We start from the raw sequence: 22,000 nt of genomic DNA, 5'->3' as shown, positions 1-22,000 counted from the left end.
TTTTAGATCGCTTATAGAATCACTGTCAGAGGTATTAGCAAAAGTGATTTTATTATGATGTTGTAATAGTGTGACTTAACAAAATTTGATGGCAAGGTTCACTCTATTACTTACTACATAGAAGAAACAGAGAGAGGAAAATAGAGTTAGAATTGGTTTAGAATGATTTACACAGAGACCAGAGACACAGAAAGGTGAGGGAGACTGTCATGCGGTTCGGAGTGGACCCCCTTGCTTTCTAAACTCCTGATGGAGCCTGTACCAAACTACGGCAAGTTAAGTGGGGGTCGAGTGCACCCATCACAAAGCTCACAGGACACCTGAGCGTTTGCAGTTCTGCATCAACACTGGTGAGGAAACTGAAGTAAGAACAGCATGTAGGCGTTCTGGGTTTTGTTTATATCTTTATAGTTCTTGTGCTATCCAAAGTTGAAGTATACTTGCTGTCAGAAAATATCTGTAATGTCTGCATTGTTTTCCTTAACTCCCATGTTATGAAAGCTAAACTGTAATGCAGAGTGAGGGGGAAAAAACCTTGCTTTGGGAGGTGCTGAATTTGGTGCTCCATTTTAGGAAATCAGTGTCCAGCATAGGTGGTTGGGAGGTGGAATTGGTCATCCGGTGAGAGTCCTTAGTGGAGTAATGTTCTCACAACCATGAAAAAGATGGTGACTAAACCTTAGCTGGCCAAAGGGAAACTTGAAGTTGCAGATATCCAAGGATAACAGTGATATGTGTCACTCAGAGGAGTTGTATCGGGTAAATACATCATTAGATTGACCTCTGTCTCTTTGTAGAGGTGGCGAGTTTGGAGCTGGTTCATGTACCCCATCTGGCTCATTTGAGACTTTGGGAAGGAGGATGTGCTTGAAGAGTCCTGCTAATTAAGCACAGCTTATTGACATTAGGTAACGAAGGGTGACTAGTAAACTTCTTGAAACTAGTTAATATCTGCCTAGACACACTGGGCCGGGATCCTCCTGTGTATACTGAAGAATAGAGTAGTCTCATCAGCCCCTGCTGCCTTTGTGGAAACAGCTCTTGGGTGTTTATAAACTCAGTGTCTGTGCTCACTTTTGGGTCCATAAGGAGACAATGCTTCTGTAAGATGTTGGTTTGGCATGTCCTCAATTTGTCTTCATCGCACCGTGCCCATGGCACTGGGTCACTTCATCTGTTTTGCAGTGTGCACTAACCTCATTACAAGAGAGATCAGTGCCTTTCCCAGGGACACTTTGCTGCTGCTGCAGTACTTACAGTGCTGCCGGGGTTTGGGGTCAGCCCTTCTCCGATCAGTGCCCTTACACTGGGGTAAAAATACACTAAAGTAATACTTACTGAATCAGATTCTGCATAAGAGGTGCAGACGCTAATTAATTTTCACAGAGCCCCTGCAGATAGGGAAGCCGAACTGCTGAAAGTTGCACGGTGAGACAGAAATGTGATTAGGATTTTGTATGAGACCTCCTCCCTTTCAGTCCCGTGCTCTAATTCTGTAGTGTAGGATGCCTTGCCAAAGTAGTCCTGAATACACTCTGATAGAGAATCTTTTGTTCACAAACAGACAAGAGCGAGGCCTATTACCATGCAGTCTTGCATTGTCTGTTCTTTACAGTACTTTATTTTTGATAAGCTACAGCACATTTTAATGTAATTTTTAACATGCTTAATTTGAAATCACACAGTCATATCAATAATAATGGAAAGTTGTTCACAGGTAATAAATTAGCAAACTATATAACTAGCAGAACTATGGTTCTCAGTATATTGTTTCATGATCAAGAATTCAGTAGTTAAATATACACAGCAGTGGGCTGAGAACAAGCTGTTCATTTTTTCTGCAAGCAGTACCAGTGGACCAGAGTAATCATAGCTCCCAAAAGCAGGACTGATTTTATTGATTTTTAAATAGGCTTTCATTATAGAACTGAGCCTATTACAATTGCAAGGAGTATCACTTCCATTTGTATTCACAGCGCTGACTGAAGGGAAGGAGATGTATGGTTGAATGCAATTTAGAGGATGCTTATCCCTCCGAGTGTTATATTGTTCTGCTGAAACATCTGAGTTTATTTAAAATAAAAGTACTTCAGGCTTTTTTCCTATGTGGTTAGATTTAATTTTTTTAGAAATGTGATTAGACCCAACTACAGTTGTGAAATTTTAAACTCTGAGGAGTAAAGGTCTTACTTATTTATGGGCATCTGACTTAGGGACAAGCTGTATTTTATGAAATTTTCATGTCTCGTTCTTTCTGTAGATTAAAGTAAAAAAGACAAATATACAATCCAGTGAATAAACTGCTAAGTCTGAGATATTAATGTATTCAAGTTATAATTAGTTAAGAACATATGCTGTTACCAGAAACACGTCATTAATCTGCATGGAGCAGTTTGCAACTATTTGCTGCTGAATTAGTGACACTTAAAAGCAGTCTTTTTTTGTATTGTTTTGAATGATAAAGAAAATTTTAAATCTGTAATAAAAAAAATCTATGCACGCTTAAGAAGCAGTCTGTTTTGTTGTTTGGGTTTTGTTTTGTTTTAAATTTACACAAAGGCTTGTCAGTCAATGGACACAAACAGAAGTTCATTGAAGCCTTAATTACCAAATACACTGCTGTTGAAAACGTTGTACTGTACTCAATGATGGTGTAAAGACATGCTGCTTGTGCTAGGTTTTCTTCACATCCAGTATTTATAAATACACAGCCCTGCTTAAACATTTTTCCAGTGTTACTACAGCGCTTTGGAAGGGTGCTAATGGAAATTAATTCAGCTTTTTGTTTTTAATGAGTTTAATACTGACTTTGCATGCTGCATTTATTATTTCTTTATTTTTATTAGACCCTACAAGTAAAGGTGAATTACTTCATATATTCCAGCTAAAACCTCATTTTTATTTTGAGATAGTCATTCATAATGTAATTTGGGAATTCAGGCAGGAGACAGCATAAAAACTTTGTGTGAGCATTTCTAGAAATCAGCTCTTTAAATAAAATGGTGATGTTAAGTAGGGAATCACCTTGGTAAGTACTAAATGATCAAGCCTAGTTACTGTAAAATAAGATCTGGCTGGTTTGCTTCATTTTACAGAGCTTGGGCAAATAACTATTGAATTAAATTGCTTCCTGTTGGTTTCCCCCAGGGCAAGAGGAACCTGCTGTACTGTGCTCTGCTGAGCTGCTATATTGATTAGTTCTTCAGGTCTAATCTTTACATGGTTATGCTTACTTTCTAGTGTGTTTGTTTATGTTTTGATAGTTGTTTTTCTGAACTTACTGTACTGCCTTGATAGTCCTCTCGTGTATTATAAAAATGTACACATTCATTCATTTCTCTAACTTCATTTGTTGTAGCCAAATGAAGATAATCAGCACTGGTGTAGTGTGCTGGTTAGGAGTGAGGGTAATGATCAGTCACATAATTGATATCACATATCACTGACAGTCAAAACTTACATTGTTGGGATGGTTGGCACCTAAAACTGATCTAATTAAATGCTTGTAGCATCTATTAACAATACTATATTAGATTCTTTATCACAGTAGCTATTGTGATGTTAGAGTTTGCTGCTGCAGGTTGGAAAGTGATTTATAGTTTTAATTCATCTTAATTTGTGTGCTGAGGAAACGTGATATAAAACTTTTTGTTGCATTTAAATTTCCTTATCTGCCTTGCAGTGGCATGAATAATAGGGAGCCCAGAAATGACTATATTGGAATGCATGAAGTATTTTCAAGGAGAGTGCTTTTAAGGTTCAGAATGATACATGCCAGATGTTACTGAATGGATAAATAAGTTTGAGGGATTTTGCCTTGAGAAGCTTGGAAATCAGGCATCTCTTAGTACAGTACCTTCAATAGCTGTGTTAAAAATGCATCTGTCTTACTACAGGAAATAGAATATTTATTTCATAATATTTATTCTGTCCTAAGATCCAACATTTTTCCTGGTTGATGAAAATTATTTATTATACTAGAACTTTCAAATAACAGTCAGAGCTGTTCTGCACCAAAAATTGCCATGCCTCCAAATTTATATTTAATAATCTATAAAATGGTTTTATTTAATACAAGCCTAGAAAGCCTGTGTTTGCTCGAATTAAAGTATCTATATCCTCTGTGCCACTTAAATAGTGAATTTGTCAATTTAGCAACAGATTCTCATGTTTTGCGTACTTGCATATAATGTTGTGATTCAAGGTGTGACCTAATCCAAACGTCACTGAAATCAGGGATCTCCACAGACTTCAGAGAAGGGTAATAATGTTAGCCTTTTCTAGGCACGCCTAATGATATGTTAATATTAGGATCTCAGACTTTGCAAAATACCTGGCAGTGTTATGATAAATGTGCAGAGTGACAGTCCTCAGTGTTAGTAAACAGCTTACAGGCACGCGGCAGGTCTCTCTGGTTCAAGAAGCTGTGCTGGTCCATGGAGCTGCAGGGATCATGAGTTGTGATTTTGTTTGGGTTTGGTTTTTTTTTTTTTTTTTTTTCTTTCTTTTCCCCTTTTCCCACCTGTTTTACTCAGTAAGGATGTCAGAATTGCTTCTGTTTGGAACATAAGCCTTGATGGAATTGCTTTTGTCACTGTCTTGTTGCACTTTCTTGTTACTAAGATACTGTTACAGTCCCATTGACAAAGATTCAATTGATGCCTCACAAACAGATGTATGTGTTTTCACAACTACTGCCCTTGCTCTACACTTACCTGCCTTTTGGAGACAGGGATTTCTTCTTCTAGGATCACATCAGTAGGTTAGCTTACAAGTGTTCAGAGTGAGGAATGGAATTTATTTTCCCTCATGAGCATTTGTTTGTTGTGCATTCAAGACAAAATGTGATCTGATGCATGTGTTAAAAGCCATGCTAGAATGTAAGATGTCAAGCTGTGTTCTGGTTACGTAGTTTGTTTTGCAGGCCATGTTGCATTAATAGCATGTTTTTGATCCAAATAATGACATAATTATCCAGCTGATGAGTAGAGTGTAGTTATTCTTTAACTTCCTTAAACAATTCTTTTTTGCAAGGTTGCTTTATAAAAATGCCGTGCCGACTCTTGTTTCATTTCTCACTAGTTATGAACAATTTCTCATTGTTTTTAAAGAGTCTACCCAGGAATTGCATTTTAAACTTACACTGACAAGGTCAATAAATGATACACAATAGAATATCAATGTGCTTTTCTTTTATAGAGGCAAAAGAAATTGTTCTGAAGGCACAGATTCTGGCTGGAGGGAGAGGAAAAGGTATTTTCAATAGTGGATTGAAAGGAGGAGTTCATCTAACTAAAGAGTAAGTCTTTAAAATTGAAAAAGCATAAATAAATTCTTCTGTTGTAATATCTAAGTTGTTTACAATAGCAATGTGACTGTTTCTTTTAATATCTTTCAAAAAACTAACCTTTTTCATTTGTTTATAGCCCTAAGATTGTTGAACAGCTTGCTAAACAGATGATCGGGTACAATCTGTCAACAAAGCAGACTTCAAAGGATGGTGTGACAGTTAAAAAGGTAAGATTTTTGCCTCTTGAAAGTTGAGAACTGTGTTCAGCTGCAATTTTACATTAATATGCTGGGGTGTATGACACAGAGTTATTTTTTTCCATTCCTTCTCCAATGCCTGATTGATTTCATCTAGTTGATGAAAGAAAAAAAAAAAAGTTACTTTTTCTTTCTTCATGTGTATGTATTTTGTCTATCAATTTCAGCATACCTTGTGGTTGAAAAATAAACTAATTTCTGCTACCTGTGTTGAAGGGAATCGTTTGTCATTGGTTCATCCTTCATCAAACACACACTAAATTCTAGCATAACTGTATATAGCATCAGCTGTACATGCTTATTGACATTTTGCTTAGAGAAGTAATATGTACTTGATTACCTGTAGTAATAATATTACTCGTATTTCATTCGTTCTCAGCTTTGGGCAACTGTTATTAAAGATGGTGACAGATGAGTTTCACAGAATCATAGAATAGTTCAGGTCGGAAGGGACCTTTAAAGGTCATCTGGTTCAACCCCCCTGCAATAAGCAGGGACATCTTCAACTACACCAGGTTGCTCAGAGCCCCGACCAATGTGGCCTTGAATGTTTCCAGGGATGGGGCATCTACAACCTCTCTAGGCTACCTGTTTCACCACCCTCATTGTTAAAAATTTCTCCCATATATCAAGTCTGAATCTACCCTCTTTTAGTTTTAAACCATTACACCATGTCCTATCACTACAGGCCCTACAAAAAGTTTGTTCCCATTGTTTTTATAAGCCCCCTTTAATTATTGAAAGGTTTGCATGAGAATGATTTAAGTTAAAAAAAAAAAAAAAAAGTGACTAAAAGTAGATTATTCCTAATTTGTTGCAGATAGAGAGTAAAATGTGGTCGTGGTAGTGGTTCAGCTAATATGTGGTATTTCATTTACCTATGATGGTACATGCTGCAAGGTCCCAAGACTCACTTCAGCATAAATGTATTGCTCTAAATATTTGGCCTAAATAAGAGAAGCATAGGTGGCCCTTCAGCAAGATTCTTCCTTGCCTTAGCAAAATTCTGTAAGTCAGGAAATCCTAGCAATTGCCTATCTACTATATATATTTTTATCTCTTGCTTTGTGATACTGAGCAAGGATCTCCATACAGATGTGTAGTCAAGAGCCACACTGTGTTTGATGCCAGGAGGTAATTTGACATAGGCTGAAAAGAGCTGCAGTTCACTTTTAATATATTGTGAACAGCTTGGTGTATTAGCATAGAAGGGGAACACCTGTCTGGAAAGATACTGTCTAATGAGGGCTGGAGGAAGGTGCTCAGGTGGTTCTTCTCCTGGGGAGCAAGGAGAGCAGATTAGCATCACTGCTCATAGTTGTTTTGTAAAAAGAAACACTAGATCTTAAAAAAAAGGAACAGTATTACCATTAAGACATGTCTGTCAGAGATTGTGATAATACTAAGGAAATAAAAAAGGATATACATTTCCCATATCAAGGCACTCTGCTTTGAAACATTTGTATTGTAAAATCAGCTTTGATAAATTCTTTGTTTTTATTCTTTTACTATTATTTTATTCTCTTTTATTTAAAGGATTTATATTAAGATGACTCTTGTACCATGTATCGAATAGCTATAGAAGACTTCTAATTGCTTTCCTCCAGATCCACACATTGCTTGTATGAATAAACAATAGGCAAGAGTAAACAGCTACACCATATGTGAAGTTTAAGGTGAAGTTTGCACTACTGAACTTCAGATTCATATCTTTGTTGTACAGGAAAGTATATATCCTTGGTAGACCGTGTATTTTTCCTTTGCTGTAGAGTTACTTAGAAGCTTTTCAGGACACAGCTTGCAGGTATTTTAATATTGATATATGAGGAACCAGTGTGATGCTTTTCACTGGGAGAAGCTGATCATCTGCTGTCACAGACTTCCATTCTGATTATAGAGTTGACTTTTAAAAGCCCTAGGCCAATTTATATCTTCATCATACACATATGTAACCCGATAATAGTATGTTTTATATTTTTGGTGTTGAGATCTTGATTCTTGGTAATTTATGGTATGAGCATACACACTGTTTTAAATTAATTAAATAACAGTTCAGCCAATGGTATGCTAATGATTTCCCCATCGCTTATTAGATAGTGAAGAAAGCATGTTTAAAATTATTCATCTAGGTCATCAAAAGACAATTTCCCAGAAAAAATAATGTCTTTTAAAAGCATGTATCTTTTCCAAAATTAGCTCATTTAAGGATCTTCAAAGCAGTTAAAGGAGTTGAGGCATTCAGGTTCGTAGTATCGGGACTACAATGTCAAACACTGAAATTTTAATAAAGGGGCAGACTACAGTATCATGATTAAAAGAATGAATTTAGCCATGTCTAGGATGTCATTTAATGCAGTAAGTAGTTAGTGCACAGGAAATGCCAGACAGAGTCTTCGAGCTAGCGCTAGGAGCGGTGGGGAAGTTGTGAATTAATAGGTGGCATTTTTGTTGTATTTCAAAGCATACACTTTCTCTGTGTGTGTATGTAAGAATATGTGTGTGTACATGTACTTAAAGAAAATCATAGTTCAAGAAGAAAAGAAAAGGCATGTCTTTAGGTTTGGGGTTTTTTAAACTTGTTAGTGTTCCGGAAAGTTTCAGTGAACACGTGTTTTAAAAAATTTTGGTAATAAATGTTTTTCAGAAGTAAAATAGCTATTAAGTCACTTTCTGAGGCAATGAATGAGCTAGTGTCAAGTCAAGGAGTGGAAGTGGTGTACCTTTTACATGTATTTGTAAGGAAGGACTAAAAGATAGACATTTTCTACAATTAGAATAATTATGGAGCAGAAAATGGAGTTTTCAGCTTTCTTTCTTAGCTTGTGCACCTACTACAGAATTTAAAGCATGATTTAAATGTTATTCTTAAATAAATAGCAGTCTCCTCAGTTCCCTCGTAACTTGGAAGCTATTTTATGAGTTTACATAAAATCCTCTTATGGCAGCTTGGAATTTGGAAAGCCTGGTTATCTGAGAACACAGTCTTCTCTTATCATGACAACCTGAGAATTTGCTACCTGTGTTTTCTCTCCAAGCAATAACAGAATTAACATTTTGAATATTTGATTCAGTATAAAAGAGCTGTTACAGTTACCCTCATGAAATTAGATGTGTGAGTTAAACTTTAGGTTATGATCTGTTTTTAAGAAGGAAAGCTTGAAGTTGTCAGGAAGTTTTAAAGAAAACTGATTTTTCCCCAGGACATTTTAAATATAAACCTGAAATGGTAAACAGATAATGATGCGTCACATTCTTTATCATAAGCAAAACTGACAAAATGTGAGAAGAGTCAACAATCTGTAGATTCAATTTCACTACTCTTAACTGTTTATTAATGTGTTTGCATTCTATTTGTCAGGTCAATGATAGGTAGACTTTAACATATATCATTTAAACACTTTGAACACCAATTTCCCTGGCTTTGCTCTGCATCCAACAGGGAGGATGGCAAAGGAAAGTAACTGGGTTTTGGTGGGAGAAATGAGAGATGTTTCAGTCTGACAAGTTTTACTCTACAGTAAGCTTGCCTGCTACAAGGTATCTGGACTCTCAATAGTTCTGTGAATTGAGACAGAGGAGTATTTGAGGATGTTGACATGGTTAATTAGCAATAGTAAGGACAGACACTTGGGTCAGAAGTAGCAGTTGAAAAGAGACCTGATTTAATAATGTAAGTGCCACCTGCTGTGATTGCAAATGTATTCCTCAAGACTCTTTGAGTGGATTCCCATCCTAAGTCTGATCCTGAGCACTGTGGAAACTGTCTGAACAGCTCCGACAAGATCCAGTAGGACCAGCTGGTTTTGCCTGACCTATGTCTAAAGCAATTAAATCATGGTTTTCATGTATGTTGATGCAGGATATGTAAGGTGAAAACATGCATGCAGGTAAAAAGACTAATAGTAGCAAATCAAGGATACTCTTCATATCTTTCCTTGTTAATTTAACAAATCTTGGCAGGTAGCTGAGCTATGTTTCTGAAGTTGGCTTTTAGCATCCCTTTATAGTAGCCTAAACCAAGCAGATGCTTTTAATAGTACAGTAGTTTTCTACATTCTTAGTTGTCTCCTTCACCCTAGTTTTCTTTAGTTTGCTTTTGAACAGTTGCTTATTTGAACTATTCCTTTACATCACCCTATGCTTTATGAATAAAGCAAGGTAAAAGTATAAGGAAACAAAATTACTATAAAACAAATTTCTTCCAAGTCAAAAAAAAAACATTAAGAAATAGCATATTTCCTTCCATTCTCAGCACAGAGGGCTTTATTTAATTCCTTGTCTCTTACTTTATTTCTGTGCTGTTAAGATGTACAGCCAGGCAGAAGATACATACCTTCTTTCTACATACTCCAGAGTAGAAGCAACTTGGGTGAGAGCATAGGGCATCTTTCTTGTTTATAGGCTTTGACCTATGAAAAGCCCAGGAATACGTACTTGATGGAACACACCTTGCCGGCTAGGCAGAGGTGTAAAACTGCACGTGTATACAGGCCTCTCGGATCTGAGGAGTTTGAACTGCTGACAGATAGAATGAATTTCACTTTATGTTTCATTCAGAGTGATGATCTTCGTCCACAAACATTGTTCAAAACTGTCACTTTATAAACAGACCATGATAGAAAGACATTACTATTTAATCCTTCTTAATTATATTAATTGTAGGTAAGTGATTTTCCTGATTTCTACTACTTCCATTGAAAGATGGGAAATAGTAGCTCTGCCAAGGGACAATGTAGTTGATTGTCGTAAGGAGAAGCAATAGTGCTAATTAAATTGCAGAGGTGGCTGCTCAACTTCTAGGTTGAAAAGCAAAATGGCAGTGCAGAGCACAACTACAGTCTTTGCACCTGAGATTATGTCACCTGTTATGACCATAAGGAAAAACTAATAATGATCATATCCATTATTTTTTCTATTTAATATGAAGATAATTTGGGGGGAATTTAGTATTCTTGCATCAAAACAGTTTTATAAGTCCTTTGCCAAGTATAAAACTACTTAATCTCTGAAATTGCATCAATAACTATTGTTGAACTATTGCAAAAATTGACAGCTCAAATGAAGAGGAAGGTGTAGTTATTGTAACACTAAAATGGAAAGAACTTTGGCATATTTTTGAGAGAAGAGAAAGAAATGTAACAAAGAATTTATATGGGCCATTTCCCCCACAGTTTTAATGTATTTGTAGATTTTGAACAATGTATTTTGTGTAATGTTTTTGTAGATTCTGATCTTTTTTGCTGTGTGCTGAAGTATCCATCAGATACTGGTATGAAAGGGCTCTGTAGTCTGTAGTAATAAATAGAAATTAATAACTCTTTAGAAAAATACATTTCTGTGTTTCTAGATTGTGCTAATATCTGAGGGTGACACATCTGCTTGTCTCTCTAAACTGAAAGTAAAAAGCTAGATGGCAGAATTATCTGTAAACGCGTTTCCTTAGGAATACTTAGGCAGGGCAGGAACTCAGTGCTGAGATTATAAATGTGGGATGGCCTTCTGTCAGAATGAGGGAGATAATTTAAGCCAGAGGCTTTACTGGTGAGGAACAGTGCTGCTGATGAGATGCATCTGAAAGCCAGCGTACCCTCTCTTACATCTGTGTGATTTGCAAACTTGTCCTTTGTGACTCACCTTCTCTGGGGGCAGCATGTTAAAGTGCTTGTTGGGAATAAAAAGGTAATATGGAGGTCCCCTTTCTAGACACAGAGGCAGCTCTGGTTCTCTACTTGGGAAAACTCCAACAGTTAGGTGTTCCTGGTTTACACTGGCTTTTACATGCCCCTGTGAGAACAGCAGCATCAGAGGAGTGTCTTATGTAGGGAGAAGGGATTTCTTGGGAAAAAGATCACTGGGTTGTAATTGCTTGTAAAAGCTGTGAAACAAATGTTTCTTTTCATGATAGCAAGTATCAAACTGCTGCATTTTAAGGCAATGCAGAAACCGTGAGCCACAATGTTATCTGCTTCACCAGCTAGATGGGCCAGTAAGAACTATTGCTGATTTTTTTTTTTTTTTTTCCCTTTTTCCTTCCGTATATTCATTTTTAGGTGATGGTTGCAGAAGCACTGAATATTTCCAGGGAAACATACTTCGCAATTTTGATGGACAGAGCCTGCAATGGACCTGTTATGGTTGGCAGTCCACAGGGTGGTGTTGACATAGAAGAAGTTGCAGTTACTAGCCCAGAACTTATCTTTAAGGTATTACATTAATAGTTCACACTAAAAACTTTACTTGTCAGTTATCCAAAAGAATATTATTCCCTGCCACCCCTCTTCCCCCCTTTTCTAATTCTATTTTTCCTTGTTCTGTGTATGGAAAAAAGACAGTAAGAACCATAAAAATTTTGTTTCACCAAATAAGGGATCACACCTGACATCTAGTAGATGTATGAATCATGTTTAACATCTGATTGTGTTAGTGTTTGTGTCTCCAGCTCTATTAGAAAAAGAACTTAAATCTGGGTTTTACAAGATATGTTGAACTTAACTGAAATGTTTTATGAGTGAGTTTCACTTTCAGGAAAATATGCAGTTTTGTCACGAGTGGGTCAGTACCAATATGGTTATTGTTTCTGTGGTGTTTTTTTTCTAATTGACAGAGTTGTTAATTGTTTCTTTGTACCTGGGTGACTTTTGCATCTGAAATACAGCTGTTGTAATTGCTTTCTTAACAATGACTACATTCAAGTATTTTTTCTGTTACTGTGGCATAATAATGAGTTGACAAGTTATTCTTCTTAGAAAATAATTGATACAATCAAGTATAATTATTCAAAAAAATGTAAAAATATTGAATGTGCATTTTTAAATTATATAAGCTTCACAGTGTTACTGGGCAGTGACACCCATTGACTTGGAAATATTCCACAAGATGTCATAAAAATTAACAGACTAAATATTCGTCAACGCCATCTGTACAGTAATTAAAAGTGAAAACTGGTGTCACATTGTCTTGTCAGCATGCCACCCTGAAGAATTATGTATTTTTTGGAAGGACTGTTTCATAGTTGGTGTGGTAATTATAACATACCCTATAGGCAGCTGCTATAGCCTCAGTCTCAGAGAGCTTTGGCAAACAGCCATGCTTTAATTACTAATTTGCAAATGTATACTAAGTGTTTTCCTTTTGAAGCTATAAATCTCCATTCAGATTGAATATTTAGTTATATTTATGCATGTTATTGTTGCAGGAGGAAATAGATATTTTTGAAGGCATAAAGGATCATCAGGCATTGCAGATGGCAAAAAATTTGGGATTCAAAGTACCTTTGCAAGAGCAGGTAACTTGACTCTACTCCCTCAGTTTTTACTGAGGACTTTTAAGCCCAGCTATATGATAAATGCTTTCCAAATAGACATGAAAGGCTAAGTGTCCATTAGATCAGGACCATTTTGACATTTTAAATATTAAATTGCACCTACATAATTATCATCAGGATTTATCAATTTGAATAAAGTCCTTACTGCTCCAAAGTGAAAGTCCCTGGTCTTTGAAGCAGTTGATGACAGCATGCTGTTATACTACATGGGATTCTATTGATTTCATCAGCATTCCTAGAATTCCTTTGGAGCTCAGTGAATTACATGGGTGGAGCTATTTTTTGGAAAATTTGGCCCTAAATATGGAGAAAAGTAAAAGTGAATCTCTCAGTGTAATTGAAGCTTTTTTTTTTTTTTCTTCTCTATCTTCAACTCAAAACCAAAAGGCTGCCAGCTTGTTGTCTTTTCAATATCTCTTTTCTATATATGCTGGAATTCCATATTGTACACATATATACAAGATATTTTGCCATTATGAATCATTTTGCAGAGAAGAGAAAGCTTGTTTAAGCTACTTTTGCCTTTTTTTTTTTCATAGTATCAAACTGTCATTTTTGTAGAATTCCTTTATTTTTAATTCAGCAGTTTCAATTATTTTCTATCCCAACTGTGCAATTAACAAATGCATAATCATTAAGTTGATTAACACACATTTGAAGATTTAGCTGTATATCTAATGAGGAGGAATAATTATGTAGAACCTTTCAACCCTTGAAGAGTTCTGGTACTTAATAATTAACAGCAATATATGGACTTTTCAACAATACATTTAAATAATGCTGCAGTGAATGCTTTTCTTTCCTTGTACTATCAACTCAAAGGAATTTACTGAAGCATAGGGGCATAGTTTTTATTCAGACAAATCCTAGTATTTACTTATACATTCACTATCTCTAGATTGGGATTTTATGCTTTGCCTTGGAGAGGCTCAGTACTTGTAGACCTTGAGAAGGAGAAATGTTGACATTAAGCTGCTTGATTTAGAGAGGTGCTGAAAGATAGAACAGCCCTTAATAAAAGTTAAGAAATTCTGATGATCTATTAAAATCACAGCAGTGTACTAGGGCAACAACAGCTTTTCAGGTTGCCCAGAGTCAGTGTGGGGTTACACGGTGGGACTTCCTCCCTAGCATCACTGTTGACAGCCTTACCCATGTGGTATTAAGATAGTTTGTCAACTGGCATGTTCATGTCAAGCAAACTGCTGCCTTGGTGGGTGCAGTTTTATAACCGATAATTTATTTTAAAGTCAAAACCGCTGAGAATGCTTCAGCTGATGACTTTTGAGTAGGGAAGACTCCATGAGCAATTTGTATGCTGCTTCCAAACTGTAACTCTTTAAAGAGTCTTAGCCGTGTTGGTCCCAAAACTGGACACAGCACTCCAGGTGCAGCTGTGTCAGCACTGAGGGGAGGGCGATAGGAACATCCCTCACCAGGTTCTTCCTGATGCAGTACAGTATTGGGGTTGAGCCTTTCCAGTCATAATATTTTCTTTCTTATGAATGACCCCGTGGGAGAATGCTGACTTCTGGGTTTTTTCTTTTTTTCACGTTCACTTTGCTTATTAGGAGAGGTCCCAAATATTTTTTGTTTGTGTACTTCAGTTAACTGATGAGTAATGAAGGAACAAATTAGAATGGTTCGTTATTAGTGCACTTCTTCATGTGCAAACTTATTTCAGCTAATAGGTTGTCAGTGTGTAATGAACCAAAGGGCTTTTTTTATGCACATTCATGTTGCTGCTGTTTACGTTGTTCTATTAATGGAATAATGTTGTAAGAACAAAAGACTTGGAAGTTAGTAGTCGATCTCAACGCTTTTGGCCACAGAACCAACCACAGAGAGAGGTGGTGAGGAACAATAAGGACCAAGTAACAGTATCTTGTAAAGAGTGAACAAGCATGCTTCTGACATAATTTTTTCAACAAAACATTTCAGGCTGACGTAGGAAGGAGAAATGTATATTTTGTTTCTGAAGTCACTGATGTGCATATACTGCTTTATAGTTTCTGAATTTAGACTGATTAACATGAATGCAACTTAGATCTCAGCATAGCAGAGATTATGTCGTCATGAACTGTTAGTCACTTTTCAAATTAAAATTGTCATAGTAATCGTGCTGTTTATTTTGTAGAAAATCTTCAGTTCATGAAGTCTTTAAATACACATTTACTAAATGTTATGCAGTATCATAATGCTACATTATAGCTATTTTAGATACTATATAAATATGATTAAACAAACAGAAATAAAAGCAGTAATTATCTAGAGCTAGTGTGCAATTTAATACATTAAAAATAATCAATAGTGCTTTACCTTTGCCTTGAAAACATTAACTTTTATTTTTCTGTGTTGTAATTGTAAATCACTTGATCAAATTTAGGCAGCAGATCAAATTAAGAAGCTGTATAATCTCTTCTTGAAAATTGATGCCACTCAGGTTGAAGTGAATCCCTTTGGTGAAACTCCAGAAGGGCAAGGTAAGAAATTGAAGGAAAGAAATGAACGCATTATAATTCTTTATTTATGCAAACTATAAATTAAATTGCATAGAAGGCTGTAGCAGCAGCTTTGCATTAATTTCATTTTGTAATGTAGTTTAAGCAACGTTCATAAATATTCCCATGGGAGATTTTACATTTCAATACCTTTTGTTATTTCATCCAAATACTGGAAGTATTGGCTTCTACATGTTATGCTTGATGAGAAATAACAATATTTTCTGCTCTTCTGCTCTTTGTACAAAGTTGGGTTTTTCTTGGTTTTGTTCTAGGTTTTTTTGGCTGTGTTTTTGTTTTGTTTATGCTGCTAGAATTACTGAGATTGTGAAGAAAGAAACTTGTTATTTACATTTGTAAATATATGAGTAAGTTCAAATTATAAGTGCATGACTCAGCAACCTACTAGAGCACAGAAAAGATGCACCTGGAACTGACGCTTAGCTACATCCTTTGTGAAGAAAGAGAGTAGTTGATCGGCTTCCACCATGGAATGTAGGGCTAAGAAGGTATAGAGTAAAAATAAGGAGCTGGATCAGCTTTCACATCATTCTGGTAGTTGGTTTTCCAGCTGAGACCTTTCCTTCCGTTTGTCATTTTTCTCCAACTAAGTTGGACAAAGATGGAGAAGAGGAACTGAAGAAGCCTGTGGTATATTGAAATAGAGTAGGGCTGGTCCCGGTGGTTCATAGTTATCACCTCGCTCGTTCATTTGGTGGCAGAGCATTTTTACTAATGCATTAATTTCTAATGCCAATATTTTACGGTATTCATGACCCTTCCCTTTTTATTTCTTGTCTTTCATTTAAGTGGAAGCTCAGGGGGAGCTAGCTGAGACTTCAGTGTCAAAGGCTGTGGTTCACAAGTGCTAATGACTTCCTAATAGTGGCCCTACCTACAGTATAATTTTGTGATTTGAGAGAGGTTTTTGATGTAGGGAAGTGCTGGTGGGTGTTTCCTGAGTATTCTTTATCAGTGTTGGTCAAGAAAGACAATTCCACCTTTTCACCAACTTTATAAAATATGCCTACAGATTAAAGTGGAAATTAGAAAATGGAAAGAGAAAGCCTTTACCCTTTTTAACAGACATTAGGAATGGGGATGCTTAATTGTTGTTCTGGAAACTTTTGGAAAAAGATCGCTGCCTATGTCAGTTAAGAACACGAGTTCCTCATGAGTCAGTACCAATTGAAAGAATTAACATTTGTAAAATACTTTTTATGTGCACACAGCTAGTTTGTAAAGTAAACAGCTTTTCACCAAAAATCCATATTTTTGGCTCACTTGGTCAGGAATTCACAAGCTGAACTGTGGCTAGAAATTATGCAGTCTCTTCCAATTGTCCAACCTTGTTTTTCCCTTTTTATTAAAAAAAAAAAAAAAAAGAAAGAATAACAAATGCAAAAGAATTGAAAGAGAATTGTCCACAGCTTAAAAGGAAAATTCCACTTGTAATGAACTCTTAAAACCTCTAACAGATGTAAAATAAATCCTGCCCCACCCTGTTTTATTAACGCATCTTAAAAGGTGGTGCTCCTCCTTATAAAATAGATTCTGGGACAGTAAAATGCCATGTTGTAAAGTGACATTTTAAAAACAAATACAAAAAGGAATATCTTGTCTATTAAAAGTATATGAAGATAATTCAGAGGCAATGATAAAAGTTATCAAATGTGTCATCAATTCTTTTTTTTTTAATGCAGTGAGCTATTTTCAGGTTAAATTAAGCTAGAAAAACATATTTATGGCTTAAATGTATAAATTCTGCTTTAATAGCAGACCTTTTTTGATTTCCTTCTGGGTTGGCAAGGTTGTTTTGGTGTTCTTGCCACCAGAATCCTTTAGCTCTCTGGACAGAGTTTACTTCATGAGAATGATTTCCACCAAATGCTTTAGCTCTTTTTATTTGAGAATCTTTCACAGCACCGTGTGCTCAGATTTCCAGCTCATTTGAAGTACCATAATAAAGTGCACATTGAATCAATAGTTTCTGCATTGTAAACCTCACTCTGTTTAATAAATGTAAGTCAGATTCTTAGCAACTACTCTAGCTCCATTGGTTCTTAGGTAATTTGTGAAATGTGTACTGGGGATGAGAAACAAAAAGCCCTGCTGTTGACCAGTGTAGTTCTATTGCAGGCTGTAGTTTAAATGGAAATGGAAATTTTACCTTCAGAACCCAATAGACTGTTGTTTTTCCTCACCATTTAAATAGATCCATTGGCCTCATTAGAACCAGTAGGGAATAAGGTGAGAAGGACATTTGCATTTTGTGTTGCACAGTGAAGTTAAGGAGGAACAAAGAAATAGGGCCTTGTAAAAAGAATGGCCTGGATTTTTTCAAGTCCTAGCGATGTGTAACACATGGAACTTTTGACCTGTTGAAGATGGAGGGGAATTTTAAAATAGGCGCATTAAAAACTGCTGGAACTTTCCTGCAAATTATGGTGTTCACTTCAAAAGAAATTCATTGGTATGTTTGTCTGCTACAACTGAAACACGAGGTTTATTTTGTGTGTTCAAGACAACTGATACTGTAAAACCATAATTTCCTTCCTCAAAACTTGTTGAAATAATTCTTTTAGTAGAATAATTGACCAAGATACTTTCATACTACAGGGCAGTGTGGAATGTACCCAGTAGTCCTTTTGTTCAGTCAGATGTCAGAAATTGGGAAATCCGTGACAATTGCCTTCTACCAGGCAGCGAAATGAGCTTGAGGTGAGCTCTTTGTGCCAGGACCAGGCTGTTCTGATATTCACGCTTGCTGGTTCAAAACTAACTCAAATGACTAGTACAGAAGCACTTTACTATTTTGTTATTGTGGCAGAGCAGAGGACAAAATTCCCAGTTTGGTACCTACATCATCTCAGCCCTCTAATCCTGTAAGGAAGACCTTTAGGCATGTCCTGGGTGTTAGTGAGTGGACACTGTAGATATGTGTAGACCCTGAGAAGGGCAGAGACAGTGCTGTCAGATAACAGAATAGGGGCATCACTGAGGTGATGAAGACATAATTGGCCGGGTACCAACAGAGGGGAAATTGGTAGACAGGTAGGGGCAAGTGAAAGAGAGGACAGTTAGGAATGAGAGGAAACAAAAGTGATGGTCCTAAAGAACCATGGTGGTACTAACTTTGCATCCTTGCTGGAATACTGTGAGGATGCACCGTGGAGAAAATTAACGGATTTGCGTAAGTTACTAATTTAGCTTTTCTGAAATGGCTGTGCATATTTAGTGAGGAGGGCTTAATTTGAGGGATGGTAGGAGTTTTTATACTGTTTTCTTCGAGGTTTTTCCCCATGTGTTTCACATCCAGGAAGCTGGGGAGCAGAAACAGAGTGGCTTTCAAGCTGTGAAAGCTATCTTACTCGCAGACACACACAGAAGTCTTTCTGTGCTTGTTACTTTTTTGCTAGCAGTTTCTCCATCTGAAATGTCTTAAAGAAGAATAAAGATAAAACAAATGGAAGAACATTTGAGTATCTTAATGCAGTTATTTCTAATGATAAAATATGTCTCTATATGAAGACCATTGTTCCTGTCAAAGTAATGGTTAAGATGGATTTATTTCTTGCTGTGTCTTGTGGTTTTCACTTGTGTGATTTTTCCATTAGAAAATACATTGTTGTATGTATTTCTGTTTGTTTAATTTTGTAGCAAATTCTTTGTTAAGACTATTGGGTCAGAAGTCTGTAACTGCCAATTTCTTTGGATTTTTTTGTTTTGTTTGTTCTCAGTGTAAGCTGTTGAGTTGGCAGATGACAAAAATCCTACACTGCTAGCAAAAACAACAGAAGTACTCCATGAATATAAGTGTTGAAGCTTTCTTTGATATTTGTTTAGAAGACAAATTTATTTATATAATCTATCATGCATGTAACAATGTGCTTTTGATGGTGAAAATGGTTTGATAAATATTAATAGGTGGTTTTCCTGCTACTTTGTACACCGTGTCCTTTGTTAAAGATGAATGTTCTGTAGAAATTAAATTCTATTAATGTGACATTGAGAATGCTCATGTCTAAGATAAACAGAGCTCTGAAACTGCAGTTTTACTCTAGCTTTGAGTTGTTTTAGCAATTTAAGGAACTAAAGGCTTGAGGAAGAAAAATGGTACAGGTCTTAGTTCATTGTTAAAAAAAAATAAAGCAGCTCTAGTACAGTAGAAGCATATTATAAACTTCATATATTTCTGCTTTTGGCAGATTCCCACATGTTGGTTGACCGAGTAAGATCTAGACTCTTCCAAGAGTGATTTATTATACACAAACAGTCATGAATAGATTTTTGAAACTGCAGTCACCGAAACAAAATTTGATCCTTTTTCAATTTAATCTGGTATTGGTTACAAATCAATGCAAATCAAGACATACAGTTGAAATGTTCCTGTTTATGTAAATGTTTTATTTGCTGTTTGCTTAGATATTTTCTCCTTGGATAAGTGATTAGATATTTTTAAAAAAAAAAAAAGAGAGAGAGAGGGAGGTATTTGTCCACCAAAAAAAGATTGTGTGATTAGTTATTTTAGTTGATGGGTATCTATATCAAAGACTAAAAATTGTCTTTTTAACTGTAATTGAACTCTAGTTGCAGACGTGTACAATGCTCATGAGCATGTGCACACGTACCATGTATGTGTTTCAATGGCAATATGAATCAAAACATAGCCAAAATTAAAACTCTTTAGATTTTTCTGGATGCAGCATTTAAAGGCACTTAAATCTGACTGGCTTGCACTGAGAAATCAATTATACTTGTCAGTAATTATAATCTGGGTATAGTACAACTCAAATTACTTAAATAGTGAAATGATAAGTATGTAATCTTACATTTCCTTAGAACATTTAAATCTAATGAGGTGTGCTTGCCTATGCAAACCTGTAGAAATAATGAGTCAGTAAATAGGCAAATAACCAGTTCGCTCTACATGCATTTCTGTTATTGGTGTTTTTATGTGAATTTTATGTCTACTAACTAGTCTTTTGTATCTATTATTTAATATAGTCAGGTTTAGCTACTTAATTTGTTTTTGCAACCATAGTGGATGTTGACATTGATAAGTAGTTCTGTATTTACATTTTAAAATTTCTTGATTTAAAAGTCATCTTTTGATCATTTTTAACCTACATTGACTTAAAGTTGTTTTAATCCAGCTCTTTAGGGAAAAAATATGTGTAAAGATAATAACATAATAAATTAAAAATATGACTAAGAAAAACATTTTGTGTTGCTCAACTATAAATGAGTGTATGTTAACAAACATTGCTTTGGATTGCTAATCTGTTACCTGTTATATCTGTCATACTTTGAAAATACTGAAAGTAAACTCTTTCATGAAATTACTGCACACCACCTGTCTAAAACATAAAATCTGCCTTCACAACATATGGGAACTTTGTTCAAAGCAGACACAGAAGATCATCCTGTGACATGTCACTCTGTAGTGTGGGGATACTTGCTGTACCTTTTCTCAATATAGAATTTAAGGAAAACTTGCCCTTCCCTTCTGGATTCACTGATAGAACTTCAACTGATCATATGTTGGAAGCAGCATCAGTCCCTAAGCAACCTTCTCCCCCTTACTGCTGTAGCAGTTGTAATATTTCAGAAGCTCTGACTAACTGTAATCTCTAAATGCCTGTGTGTTGTTTTACCTTTTTTCTTTAGTTGTTTGTTTTGACGCCAAGATAAACTTTGATGACAATGCAGAATTTAGGCAAAAAGAAATATTTGCCATGGATGACAAGTCTGAAAATGAGCCTATAGAGAACGAAGCTGCCAAATATGACTTAAAATATATAGGACTGGATGGAAATATTGCTTGCTTTGGTAAGAATAAATAAATCCAAAAGGCATTTGAAGACAAATTCGTACTTGTTCGGTGTATTGACTATGTTTACATTCTGACATTCAGTCCACTCTTGACATTATTTCAGTCTATTTTGCTGAGATTGTCTGTCCTTCCACAAGTTCTTGTAGGAATTAAACTAAAATTTGTGTTGAAACTATGATGAAGGGTGCAGCAGACGGCAGGGCATGTGTGGTGTCAAAGAGAAGGCAGGCTAAGGGAGAAGCCTGTGAGGTTCTGAATTTTTTAGCTGATACAATTGGTCTTTCCAGTAATTAAAAGAAAACAAGAGAAGTCATCAAAATTCTATGATTAATTTTCAAAAATTAGACTGTGTTACTTAAAAGACACTGCAAAAATATGTGTGTAAAAACATTATATTCCCACTTACAATTGAATATTGAACTCCATTTCCCTTTAAAGAAAGCTGCTAAAGAAGCTGCTTGGTTGTTAAAAGGAAAATAGCGGTTTTTTATTTTCCTGAAGTTTCTAGAGAACAGAAATTACTCTTGTGTTTAGAAGAGATAAGTATAAAAGTCAGCTATGCTCTGAAGAAATTAATTTTTGTAACATTCTTTTAACCAGTACAACATTTTCTTTTGGATCTAATTGAATTAGGCATTTTATCTCAGCTTGGTGAGAAAATGTCCAACATTTACATTGCTTAGATGTGTACTCTAGCCACAAGTCTAGAAGATACTGATAATGTGTTGCAGTTGATTTAGTAAGTGACAGTGAGGCTTTAATCTCAATTTAAAAAAAAAAAAAATAAAAAAA

At 35.8% G+C, this 22,000-nt stretch overlaps 1 protein-coding gene across 1 annotated transcript in view; it reads left to right on the top strand.

Moving 5' to 3' along the window:
• Positions 1–22,000, top strand: part of SUCLG2 (succinate-CoA ligase GDP-forming subunit beta) — a 132,622-nt gene that overhangs the window by 53,801 nt on the left and 56,821 nt on the right. Inside the window, exons 3-8 of the mRNA XM_032985757.2 lie at positions 5,200–5,299; positions 5,427–5,517; positions 11,598–11,750; positions 12,743–12,832; positions 15,258–15,354; positions 21,043–21,204. Of these exons, the coding sequence (XP_032841648.2) occupies positions 5,200–5,299; positions 5,427–5,517; positions 11,598–11,750; positions 12,743–12,832; positions 15,258–15,354; positions 21,043–21,204 (693 nt within the window). The remainder of the gene's footprint in view (positions 1–5,199; positions 5,300–5,426; positions 5,518–11,597; positions 11,751–12,742; positions 12,833–15,257; positions 15,355–21,042; positions 21,205–22,000) is intronic.

This window comes from Tyto alba, unplaced genomic scaffold, assembly GCF_018691265.1.
Source record: "Tyto alba isolate M040663 unplaced genomic scaffold, T.alba_DEE_v4.0 Super-Scaffold_3, whole genome shotgun sequence".
Taxonomy (NCBI): Eukaryota; Metazoa; Chordata; class Aves; order Strigiformes; family Tytonidae; genus Tyto; species Tyto alba.
This window is presented reverse-complemented; position numbering and strand designations above follow the sequence as displayed.